This window comes from Trichechus manatus, unplaced genomic scaffold (genome assembly GCF_000243295.1).
Source record: "Trichechus manatus latirostris isolate Lorelei unplaced genomic scaffold, TriManLat1.0 scaffold00153, whole genome shotgun sequence".
Lineage (NCBI taxonomy): Eukaryota > Metazoa > Chordata > Mammalia > Sirenia > Trichechidae > Trichechus > Trichechus manatus.
Genome location: NW_004444089.1, coordinates 6,115,960 through 6,128,497, shown reverse-complemented (window position 1 = coordinate 6,128,497; position 12,538 = coordinate 6,115,960). Strand labels below are relative to the sequence as shown.

The 12,538-nt window shown below is 37.5% G+C and overlaps 1 protein-coding gene across 1 annotated transcript in view; it reads right to left on the bottom strand.

Moving 5' to 3' along the window:
- Nucleotides 1–12,538, bottom strand: part of NBEA (neurobeachin) — a 685,423-nt gene that overhangs the window by 478,854 nt on the left and 194,031 nt on the right. The window contains exons 27-28 of the mRNA XM_023740363.1: nucleotides 11,762–11,930; nucleotides 9,870–9,965 (exon numbers count right to left, since the gene is read on the bottom strand). Coding sequence (XP_023596131.1) covers nucleotides 9,870–9,965; nucleotides 11,762–11,930 — 265 coding nt within the window. The remainder of the gene's footprint in view (nucleotides 1–9,869; nucleotides 9,966–11,761; nucleotides 11,931–12,538) is intronic.

Below are 12,538 nucleotides of genomic sequence, written 5' to 3'. Positions count from 1 at the left end.
ATGGAAACAACTTAAGTGCCCATCAATAGATGAGTGGATAAATAAATTATGGTATAGTCAAACAATGGAATACTATGCAACAATAAAGAACAATGATGAATCTGCATAACATCTCACAACATGGATGAATCTGGAGGGCATTATGCTGAGTGAAATAAGTCAATCACAAAAGGACAAATATGGTATGAGACCACCACTATGAAAACTCATGAAAAGGTTTACTCACAAAAAGAAACAATCTTTGATGGTTACGAGGAAGGGGAAGGGTGGGGATGGAAAATCACTAAACAGACAATAGATAAGTGGTAACTTTGGTGGAAGGTAAGACAGTACACAGTACTGGGGAAGCCAGCACAACTTGACCAGGGCAACGTCACGGAAGCTCCATAGACACATCCAAACTCCCTGAGGGACCGAATTACTAGGCTGAGGGCTGGGGACCATAGCCTCAGGGAACATCTAGTTCAATTGGCATAACACAGTTTGTAAAGAAAATGTTCTACATCCTACTTTGGTGAGTAGCTTCTGGGGTCTTAAAAGCTTGTGAGCCGCTAAGATACTCCACTGGTCTCACCCCATCTGGAGTAAGGGAGAATGAAGAAAACCAAAGATAAAAGGGAAAGATTAGTCCAAAGGACTAATGGACCACAATTACCATGGCCTCCCCCAGACTGAGTCCAGCACAACTAGATGGTGCCCAGCTACCATCACCTACTGCTCTGACAGTGATCACAATAGAGGGTCCCGTACAGAGCTACAGAAAAATGTAGAACAAAATTCTAACTCACACACAAAAACAAGACCAGGCTTACTGGTCTTACAGAGACTGGAGAAACCCGGAGAGTATGACCCCTGGACTCCCTTTTAATGTAGTACTGAAGTCACTCCTGAGGTTCACCCTTCGGCCAAAGATTAGATAGGCCCATGAAACAAAACCAGACTAAATGGGCACACCAGCCTTGGGGCAGGGACATAAAGGCAGGACGGGACAGTATAGTTGGTAATGAGGAACCCAAGGTCAAGAAGGGGAGAGTGTTGATACTTTGTGGGGTTGGCAACCAATGTTTCAAAACAATATCTGTATTAATTGTTTAATAAGAAACTAGTTTGCTCTGTAAACCTTCATCTCAAGTATAATAAAAAAATAAATAAAAGTCTTGATCATCCTCTTCAACCTTATCTATCTAGAGTCTTGCCTGCATTGATAAATGGCTCTTTTATCACCTCAGGATTTCAGACCCAATAGTTACAGATATGTGTCAACTTTGCAAATGTAACATTTTCTCATGCCCCACATCCAATCTATTACTATGTCTGCCAAGTTTACCTCCAAAGTACATCTCTAATTTATCTTTCTCTTTGATCTGCCACCACAACCCTAGTCCTAGACAATAGTATCTCTTACCTAGAATGCAACAGCCTGCTAATGTTTTATCCAGTTCTGCTCTATAATCCCTCTAATCTGTACCCCCACTGTACCCAGAATAGTCTTAAAATTGTAAACCAGATTATGATATTTGTAGTAGGCAGAAGAGCGCCCACTCCCCAAAAGATGTCCACATCCTAATTCCCATTACCTGTGCATATGTTGCCTTACATGGCAAAAAGGACTTTGCTGATGTGACTAGATTAAAGGATCTCGAGATGGGGAGATTATCCTGGATTACCCAAGTGGGCCCAATCTAGGCTGTGGTCAGAGGAAGATGCGACTACAGAAGAGTGGTCTAAGAGACGCAATGTGGCTGGTTTTGAAGATGGAGGAGAGGCCCATGACTCAAGAAATGCAGGCGGCCTTTAGAAGCTGGTAAGGAAATGGATTCTCCTCTAGAGCCTCTAGAAAGGAATGCAGCCCTGTCAGCTCCTTGATTTTAGCCCAGTGAGACCTGTCGGAATTCCGACCTGCAGAGCTGTAAGATAATAAATGTGTGTTGTTTTAAGCCATTAAATTTGCGGTAATTTGTTATGGCAACATTAGAACACAAATTCAATAATCCTCTGCTTAGTTTGAAGACACAGATCCTTAATACAGTTGACAGTCCCTAGCCTAAAGAAATGCTGCTCTTTCCCTTGATTATAACGTTCCAGCCACACAGCCTCCCTACATGTACCAGACAATCCTTCTGTCTTTGAAAGTGACTCCCTTCTCAGAAACATGCTTCCACCGCCTCTGCTCTTTTACCAAACCAAACTCATCCTTTGGTTCTCACTTCTATGAAAGGTCTTCCCCAAACCCCAACTGAAGTAGTATTTCTTCTTATATGCTGTCTCATAATAACCTGCAATTTTATTTCTTAGCAAGTAGCCCGCTTTGCAATTATATATTTACGTGTGTGTTTGTAAAAGTGCCCCCACCCCAACTAGGATGTTAGCTTCATAAAGATAGGACCTTTTTGCACACTGATCCATCCTCAGAACTTAGGACGTAGTAGGAAATTATTTACTTATTCATCAAATATTTCATGAAGGAGTTATAAAGTAAAATGAAAGAAAGGTCAGATTGGAAATGAAAGAGAGGGACAAGTAAGGATTTTGTGGGTACTTTTACTAATATTGAAAATATACATTTATAGTATTTTACAGAGTTGAAGATATTTTTTAATGAGTGCTGGGAATAACTGGGCATGGTTTTCACCTTTGCATTACAAAAACGTATAATATGTTCAACATCAGTATCCATTCAGAACTCTAAAAAGATTATATTAATGACAATGTTTTAGAGTACCTGTAAAATAAATTATGATGCACCCACATAATGGATTGCAACATAACCATTAAAAATGATTCTAAAAGCAAGAGGAAAAAATCAGATTTACCATATTAAAATATTAGTGTTTTATTATTATATGACAGTAATAATTTAATAAATATTGTTAAGTTTATTTCTAATTTTGCATTACAAAAAAGCTTAGTAATAAAAATATTTGTATTTAAATTATTGTATATGCCCTCAACTGTGGTGTCCTTAAGATAAAATTCTAGAATTAAAACTACTACATCAAGGGATATGGACATTTTTATGCTTTATAAGGGACACATATTTACATTCTCACTCTTCAAAATTTTGCCCAATTGAACAGCAAATTATGATATATTGTTTCGATATGAATGTATTTGTTAGAGAGTTGAATAGATTTTCCTTATTTGTACTATCTAATGCCTTTTTTTCTCTTGTGAATTATTTATTTGGTATTTTGTATATATTTCTATTACTGTGATACATTCTATTATTGATCTGTTGTTGTTGTTAGGTGTTGTTGAATTGGTTCCATCTCATTGTGACCCTGTGCACAACAGAAGGAAACACTGCCAGGTCCTGCGCCATCCTCACAATTCTTGCTATGTTTGGGCCCATTGTTGCAGCCACTGTGTAAATCCATCTTGTTGAGGGTCTTCCTCTTTTTCGCCGACCCTCTACTTTACCAAGCATGATGTCCTTCTCCAGTGACTGGTCTCTCCTGATAACATGTCCAAAGGACGTGAGACTAAGTCTCACCATCCTTGCTTCTAAGGAGCATTCTGGCTGGACTTCTTCCAAAACAGATCTGTTCATTCTTTTGGCAGTCCATGGTATATTCAATATTCTTTGCCAACACCGTAATTCAAAGGCATCAATTCTTCTTTGGTCTTCTTATTCATTGTCCAGCTTTCTCATGCATATGAGGTAATAGAAAACACCACGGCTTGGGTCAGGCCCACCTTAGTCCTTAAAGAGACATCTTTGTTTTTTTAACATTTTAAAGAGCTCTCTTGCAGCAGATTTGCCCAACGCAATGAGTTGTTTGATTTCTTGACTGCTGCTTCCATGGGTGTTGATTGTGGATCCAAGGAAAACGAAATCCTTGACAACTTCAATCTTTTCCCTGTTTATCATGATGTTGCTTATTGGTCCAGTTGTGAGGATTTTTGTTTTCTTTATGTTACGGTGTAATCCACATTGAAGGCTGTGGTCTCTGATATTCATTAATAAGTGCTTCAAGTTCCCTTTACTTTTAGCAAGCAAGGTTGTGTCATCTGCATACTGCAGGTTGTTAATGAGTCTTCCTCCGATCTTAATACTGCATTTTTCTTCATATAGTCCAGTTTCTTGGATTATTTGCTCTGCAAACAGATTGAATAGGTATGGAGAAAGGATACAACCCTGATGCACACCTTCTCGAACTTTAAACCACAAGTATCCCCTTGTTTTGTTCCAACGACCGCCTCTTGGTCTAAGTACAGGTTCCTCATGAGCACAATTAAGTGTTCTGGAATTCCCATTCTTTGAAATGTTACCCATAATTTATTGTGATTCACACAGTCAAATGCCTTTGCATAGTCAATAAAACACAAGTAAACATCTTTCTGGTATTCTCTGCTTTCAGCCATGATCCATTTGACATCAGCAGTAATGTTTCTTGATCCACATCCTCTTCTGAATTCAGCTGGAATTTCTGGCAGTTCCCTGTGGATGTACTGCTACTACCATCCTTGAATGATCTTTAGTAAAATTTTGCTTGCATATACTATTAATGATACTGTTCAAAAATTTCCACATTCTGTTGGATCACCTTTCTTTGGAATGGGTACAAATATGCATCTCTTCCAGTTGGTAGGCCAGGTAGCTGACTTTCAAATTTCTTAGTATAGACTAGTGATCACTTCCAGCGCTGCCTCCGTTTGTTGAAACATCTCAAGTGGTATTCCATCAATTCCTGGAGCCTTGTTTTCCACCAATGCCTTCAGTGCAGCTTGGACCTCTTCCTTCACTACCATCAATTCTTAATCATATGCTGCCTCCTGAAATGACCAGTTCTTTTTGGTACAGTGACTCTGTGTATTCCTTCCATCTTCTTTTGATGCTTCCTGAATTGTATATGGAGCCCTGGTGGTGCACTGGTAAGTAGCTATGGCTGTTAGCCAAAAAGTCAGCAGTTCAAATCCACCAGCCCCTCTTTGGAAACCCTATGGGGGCAGTTCTACTCTGTCCCATAGGGTTGCTATGAGTCGGAATAAACTCATTGGCAAAAGGTTTGGTTTTTTTGGTTTTGTATCATTTAGAATTTCCCCTTAAAGCCCTGCAATACTGCAACTCAAAGCTTGAATTTTTCTTCAGTTCAGTCAGCTTGAGAAGTGCCGAGCACGTCCCTCCCTTTTGGTTTTCTATCTCTAGGTCTCTGCACGTTCGATTATAATACTTTACTTTGTCTTCTCAAGCTGCCCTTTGAAATCTTCTGTTCAGCTGTTTTACTTCATCATTTCTTCCATTTGCTTTAGCAACTCGATGTTCAAGGGCAAGTTTCAGAGTCTCTTCTGACATCCATTTTGGTCTTTTCCTTCTTTCCTGTCTTTTCAGTGACCTCTTGCTTTCTTCATATATGATGTCATTCCACAGTTCAACTGATCTTTGGTCATTAGTGTTCAATGAGTCAAATCTATTCTGGAGATGGTCTCTAAATTCAGGTGGGATATACTCAAGGTCATACTTTGGTTCTCCTGGACTTGTTCTAATTTTCTTCAACTTCAGCTTGAACTTGCATATGAGCAATTGATGGTCTGTTCCACAGTTGGCCCTTGAACTTGTTCTGACTGGTGATACTGAGTTTTTCCATCATCTCTTTCCACAGATATAGTCAACTGGATTCCTGTGTATTCCATCTGGCAAGGTCCACATGTATAGTCACCATTTACGTTGTTGAAAAAAGGTGTTTGCAATGAATAAGTCGTTGGTCTTGAAAAATTCTGATCACTCCATCTCCAGCATCATTTCTATCACCAAGACCATATTTTCCAACTATAGATCCTTCTTCTTTGTTTCCAACTCTTGTGTTTCAATCACCAGTAATTATCAATGCATCTTGATTGCATGTTTGATCAACTTCAGACTGCAGAAGTTGGTCAAAATGTTCAATTTTCTCATCTTTGCTATTAGTGGTTGGTGCATAAATTTGAATAATAGTTGTATTAACTGGTCTTCCTTGTAGGTGTATGGATATTATGCTATCACTGACAGCACTGTACTTCAGGATAGATCTTGAAATGTTCTTTATTACGATGAATGCAATGCCATTCCTCTTCAATTTGTCATTCCTGGCACTGGGGAACATGATTGTTCTATTAAAAGTGGCCAATATCAGTCCATTTTAGCTCACTAATAATGCCTAGGATGTCAATGTTTATGTGTTCCATTTCATTTTTTATGATTTCCAATTATTCTAGATTCATACTTCGTACATTCTATGTTCTAATTATTAACGGATGTTTGCAGCTGTTTCTTCCCATTTTGAGTTGTGCTACATCAGCAAATGAAGGTTCTGAGAGCTTGACTCCATCCACATCATTAAGGTTGACTCTGCTTTGAGGAGGCAGCTGTTTCCCGGTCGTATTTTGAGTGCCTTCCAACCTGAAGGGCTCACCTTCTGGAACTATATCAGACAATGTTCCACTGATATTCATAAGGTTTTCACTGGCAATTTTTTCAGAAGTAGACTGCCAGGGCCTTCTTCTTAGTCTATTTTAGTCTGGAAGCTCCACTGAAACCTGTCCACCGAGAGTGACCCTGCTGGTATTTGAAATACAGGTGGCAAAGTTTCCAGTATCACAGCAACACCCAAGCCACCACAGTACGACAAACTGACAGACATGTAGTGGCAGAAGGGATTAGGATTACCCTATTCCATTATGACCTTGATAACTGATAAAACAGAAGAACCTTATTTCTAAACAAGGTCACATTCACAGGTGCAGTGGTTAGAATTTCATCATATTTTTTGAGGGGACACAATTCAATCCATAACAATCTTACATAGTCATAATTAAATATAAATTATATTTCAGTGACAGAAGTGGATTCAAATCCATGAATTTCCTATGTATGGATCTTCTTTTAATGGAAAATAAAACAAAAAACATTCTATCAAATCCATAAAATGATGGGTGGTAATTTTTCCATGATGTACTCTATGTATCAAGATCTTCACTGAAGATAAGAATACTTCAATGATAATATAAAATTATGAAACATTATACAAACTATACTTCCAAGACTCTAACTTCTGCTTTTGTCCTTTGTTCTTATCTGCCACTGAAAAATATGTTGTAATCCTTTCGTGTATGGAAGTGTTAAGTTCATTAAAAATGTTTTAGACGTCAAAAAGGCCAGTCCAATGCATCTTTAAAGTGTAGAATTAAATTGGTTTGTTACTCTGTAGTAGTTCACTTTGTGGTGCCAACAGCATCAACAGAATTTTTCTTGTCCATAACCATTGTACCATGGAATGCAGTAACAGTAATCTATGATTAACTTCCATATTATCACATAATAGAGAAATCACAAATTTACCAAATTAACCTTAAAGTAATTCAAAGTTATACTATGTCATGAGGACCACTGTTCTGTTCAGCTAATATTGTTTTCAGAGCCAAACTTTCCTGATAAAGACAGCTGTGCACTGACGTTCTGATGCAGGCTCCTTAACCTGGGTAGTTCTACTCTGTCTTGTAGGGTCACTGTGAATCAGAATTGACTCAACAGCAACAGGTTTGGTTTGTTTTTTTCTTATTCCAGAATATTTCCCAGTCACTGCAGCTAAGCCACTAGAAAACATTCCTGCACAAAGCAAACTCCAAACAACATTTGTTGACAATTCAATCTTTCATAGTTTATACAGTTCAGAGCTAGTTGTGTTTGTCAGCAATAAAGGTGAAAGAAAGAAATTTTCCTTCATTTCACCATGATGTTCAACAGTTGCATATGAATAAAAAATACCTGTGCATTCATTGAAGTGTAATGAAAAACACTTCCCTCACCTTATTTGTTCTGTAAGCTGGTCTTGTGGATAGTCAGCCAGTTACTGAATACACTGAACTAGGGTGTCATGGAGCTTCCTCTCTTGGCTCACATTCACACACTCTTCTCAAACAAACTAGTTTTATTTTTTCACTAATGCCTTTGCAACTGTACACGAATTTTCAATCTTAACGAGTGGAAGTTTTGCCTTATAAGAAGCCCACAAAGCAGTAACACTCGTATGTGAAATACTGAACTCTTCATTCCTATTGTAGATCCAAGTTTCCATCTTGTTTTGTTTTCCTTGAGAACTTTCTGTAACATCTCTCATAGTGTAGGTCTCCTGGAGACAGAATTTATCACATTTTGTCACAAAGAGGTTTATTTTTGCCCTAATTTTTAGATATTTGTATTGGATATAGAAGTCTAGGCTGATTTTTTTTTTTTTCAGCTCTTAAAAAATGTCATTTCATCATCTTCTGTTTTGAATAGTTTCTGATGAGCAGTCTATAGACGTTCTTACCTTCGCTCCTCCCTCCCTCCCTCCCCTGGGGTACTTGGATGATTTCTTCTTTATCTTTGGTTTTCAGCACCTTGATTATGATGTGTTTTGTTGGGGTTTTCTTTGTGCATATCCTGCTTGGAGTTTGTTAAAATGCTGGGATCTTTCAGATTATAGTTTTCATCAAATTTGAAAACTATGGCCACTATTTCTTCTCTTCTTATTTTTTTCTCCCCCTCCCCCATTCCCTCCTTTTAGGACTTCAATAACACATATTGTAGACTGGTTTAGAATGTCTCCTGAAGCATTCCATTAGTTTTCTATTTCTACATAACAAAATACCACTAAGTTAGTGGTTTAAAACAGCACCCAGAAGTTCAGTATAGCATTTCTGAGTTCTCTGCTGAGATGGAAATCAAGCTGCTGGCTGGCTGCGTTCTCAAGAGCTCAGGGTCCTCTTCCAATGTCACTGCACTTATTGCCAGAACTCAGCTGCCTGTCATTGTAGGACTGGGGACAACTCTCATCTCCTTCAGGGGCTCTCAGTTTCTTGCCCGTGGTCACCTCCACCTCAGCAGTGAAAAACCTCCCTCATGTCGAACGAATTCCTCTCACACTCTGAAACTCTCTGACTTCCTGTTCCACAATCAGCCAGAGAAAACCCTCTGTTTTTAAGGCCTCGTAGGAGAAGGTCAGGCCCACCTTGATTATCACCTTTTCTTAAGCAATTGTGCTATATAACATAACCTAATTGCAGGAGTAAAATCTATCATATTCACTGTCCCAGGAGCAATGCTAACCATAATCTTTGGTTCCGCAGTGCCTCATCACATGTTAATCTCATCCACAGACATTATCATTTCAGATGTTGTATTTTTCATCCCTAAAACTTTCAATTGTTTTTTCTTTATATATACATATTTTTTTCCATTTCTCTCCTCAAATGCTCACTTTTTTTTTTTTTAAATTAAAAGCATCCTGATCATAACATATAATATCTGCTTTAATGTCCTTATCCGATAATCCCACCCTCTCTGTCATGTCTGAATTGGTTTCTATTGATTGATACGTCACCTGGATATACTCACATTTCCTGCTTCTTTGCACGTTTACTAATTTTTCACTGAATGCCTAACATTTAATTTACATTTTGGGTGACGGATTTTTTTCTACTTCTTTAAAAAGTATTGGACTCCGTCCTGACAGGAACTTAACTCATTTACAGATCAGTCTGATGCTGTCGCGGCTTGTCTGAAGCTTTTTTTCTGCTGGGTCTCGGGTAGCCTTTACACTAGGACTAAATTAGCCCACGACTCAGGTGTGGTTCTTCTGGGGTCTCCAGTGAATGTCACCACTGTGCATATTAATATACATATAATGGGGTGTCCTTAACCGCGCAGATGATACTTAAAGAAATGGAATGAATACAACTGTAAAAACTAAACTGTTCTGTCAACAGTCAGGTATAAATGCCACATATCGTATCTCCACGGAACGTGAGGTGTATACTTCGTCATAAATAATTACATAATGGATATTTATTGTATAACACTTCATGAAATAAGAATATCCAAACAGGTCAGGAGCTGAGGTCAGTATTACCTTTGTAAAATGAGTGGGCAAAGCTCTGCTCAGGAATTAACTTGGCAAGGAATCCATGGTTCAGACTTGGATGAGGGATAGAGGGTATGACCACAACTGTGGAGAAAATCACGGAATCAAATTTGAGCCAGCATGTAACAACCTGCAGCCTGGTCCACTGAAGACCCACGACAACTCTATATTATACAACATGCAAACAGTGCTAGCAACAAAGGACGCATCTCTGAGGGAAGGAAAGAGGTTTTCCATTAAGTGAAAGCATACGCTCATTAAGTAGAGTGACTTTAGCAAAATACACAGAGACGCACAAAGACACAAGAAAATCAGAACTGGAAGGTTCACTGTAATAGTGCTTATTTTACACACATGTACACAGATATGACAGATATGAATGCATTAAAGTTGATGAAAAAGGGTTGATTAACACGATAAATAAAGTCTTAACAGTTTTTTTAAATAGTGAAAAGATATGAACTGGGATGGCAAGATATTTAATTTGAAGGATAAAGTTAAAAACAAAAGTAAACTACAATGAAATAATGTAGTGTTTATGCATCAAAAATAAATATGGCATGCATCAGCAAAATCCTCCAGCTGAAGCATAGTCCATACCCTCCACAAAAACTTCAAAGGTAAATAAGACATGAAAAGCATACGGAAAACAAGCAGCAGAGATTTGGCCACTAATTTCTACTCGATTTTTAAAAAATTCATTTCATTTACATATTATATGCATTTATTCAAAACTCCCATTCTGTCAAGTTGATTCCAACTCATAATAACCCTATAGGACAGAGTAGAACTGCCCCGTGGGGTTTCCAAAGCTGTAATCTTAGAACTCCCCATAGGGTTTCCAAGGAGCAGCTGGTGGATTCAAACTGCCAACCTTTTGGTTAGCAGCCAAACATTTAACCACTGCATCACCAAGGCTCCAATCTTTACAGGAGTAGACTGCCACATCTTTCTCCTGTGGAGTGGCTGGTGGGTCTGAACTGCCGACCTTTCAGTAAGCAGGCAACATTTAACCACTGCTCCACCAGGGCTCCTTTGCATTTATTAAGGAAAGACAATTTCAACTACAAATTAATCCAGTGGTACATGAAATAACCATTGGGTTACCAAGGTAACACTACAAACAACAAAGAAATACCACTGATATAAACAGCTGGCAAGAAATGCAAGTGATAGAAGGTGCATAATAATATTAAAATACTAGTTGCCATAAAATATGTTTATAGTTTTCAAGCAAAGTCGGAAAGGCTGAAAATGCAAGACTTCTGCAACATTAGTGTTTTCTGCAGACTTGAAAGACCACCTGACCCAAGAGGGTTCACTGTTGTCTGTAATGTTAACTTTCTACAAGTCTTTGATTTCAGTTGAAGCAACTTTGGTATAAAGATTGGAACGTATATTTGCTTATTTTAAATCTGATAGAATATTTAGATACTGAAATAAGTGTATACAGCACACACACACAAAAAAAGAGAGTGGGAGAAAAAAGATCAGTATCTTAGAGATCGGCTGCGTTTTGGCATATTCTCGGTCTTGATCTACTCTGTAAAGATCTCTTATTTTCATGTCTATAAAGGTTAAAAAAATACATTTAAAAACATATGAGTTATTTCCATATTAAATGGTAGTATAAATGAATGATTTATATTAATAAGTAGAAAACATTAAAACCAAAAGTACACTGATAAAATGAGAACATAGCAAATATCATGAAAATATTATATGGAATTAAAGAATATTAACTTAGCATTTAGATCCCACCTACTTATAAATATTTGAAGTGATTACGAATAGCTCCAGTTTACATCTGAATATAAAACTGAAAAGAAAAAGATAAATGATAGTGAAAATTCAAATAATTAAAAAAAAAAATTAAGTACCTGTACTTGTTGGCGAATTGATTTCTTGTCTGATGTTTCTACCTGGTTGGCTTCCAGCTCTCGCAGTCTCTCGCTGGGGTTCTAATATGTCCCGATACTTGGAAACCATGAGAACCGAAATGAAGTAAACAACAGCCAGAGCGAGGAACTGTGCCTGCTTGCTATCATCCTGTGTAAAACGAAAAGGCAGTTTTCATCCCCCAACACTTAACACACTCGTAGTATATTTTTAGATAAAGAATAGTTTTTTTTCTATAAAACGTATGAGAAAATATCCAAGTTTTATGGTTTATAAATTCATTGTAAACATATAACTAGGACCTTTTCATTTGATCAAACATACACTTTCTTCAAATAATGAATGGAAGGGACTCAACATAAAGTATATTTTCTTAATGTCTCGTTTCTTAAATTTTCACATGATTGGTTTATATTACAATATCCTATCAACTGTAACTTTCACCTAGTCCTACCACTTCCCTTTTCAATACTTTAAATCTTTAAAAGTATGCAATCCCTACAAGGCCCGTGGAAATATCTTCATGAGGTAAGTAAAACAAAGCAAGCAGATTTACAATTATTTAATGTTTTGCTGTCTGCTGTGTACTATTTTACATTGGATTTGATTATGAGAGACATGAACATAAACGTATATAAATATATATATGAATATGTACATAAATGACTGTGTTTGATATCCATTTTACAAGTGTAAGCTCTTAGAGTATATGAAACTATTCCTGTTCTGTTTTCTTATGGAGGCAAAATATGACACTT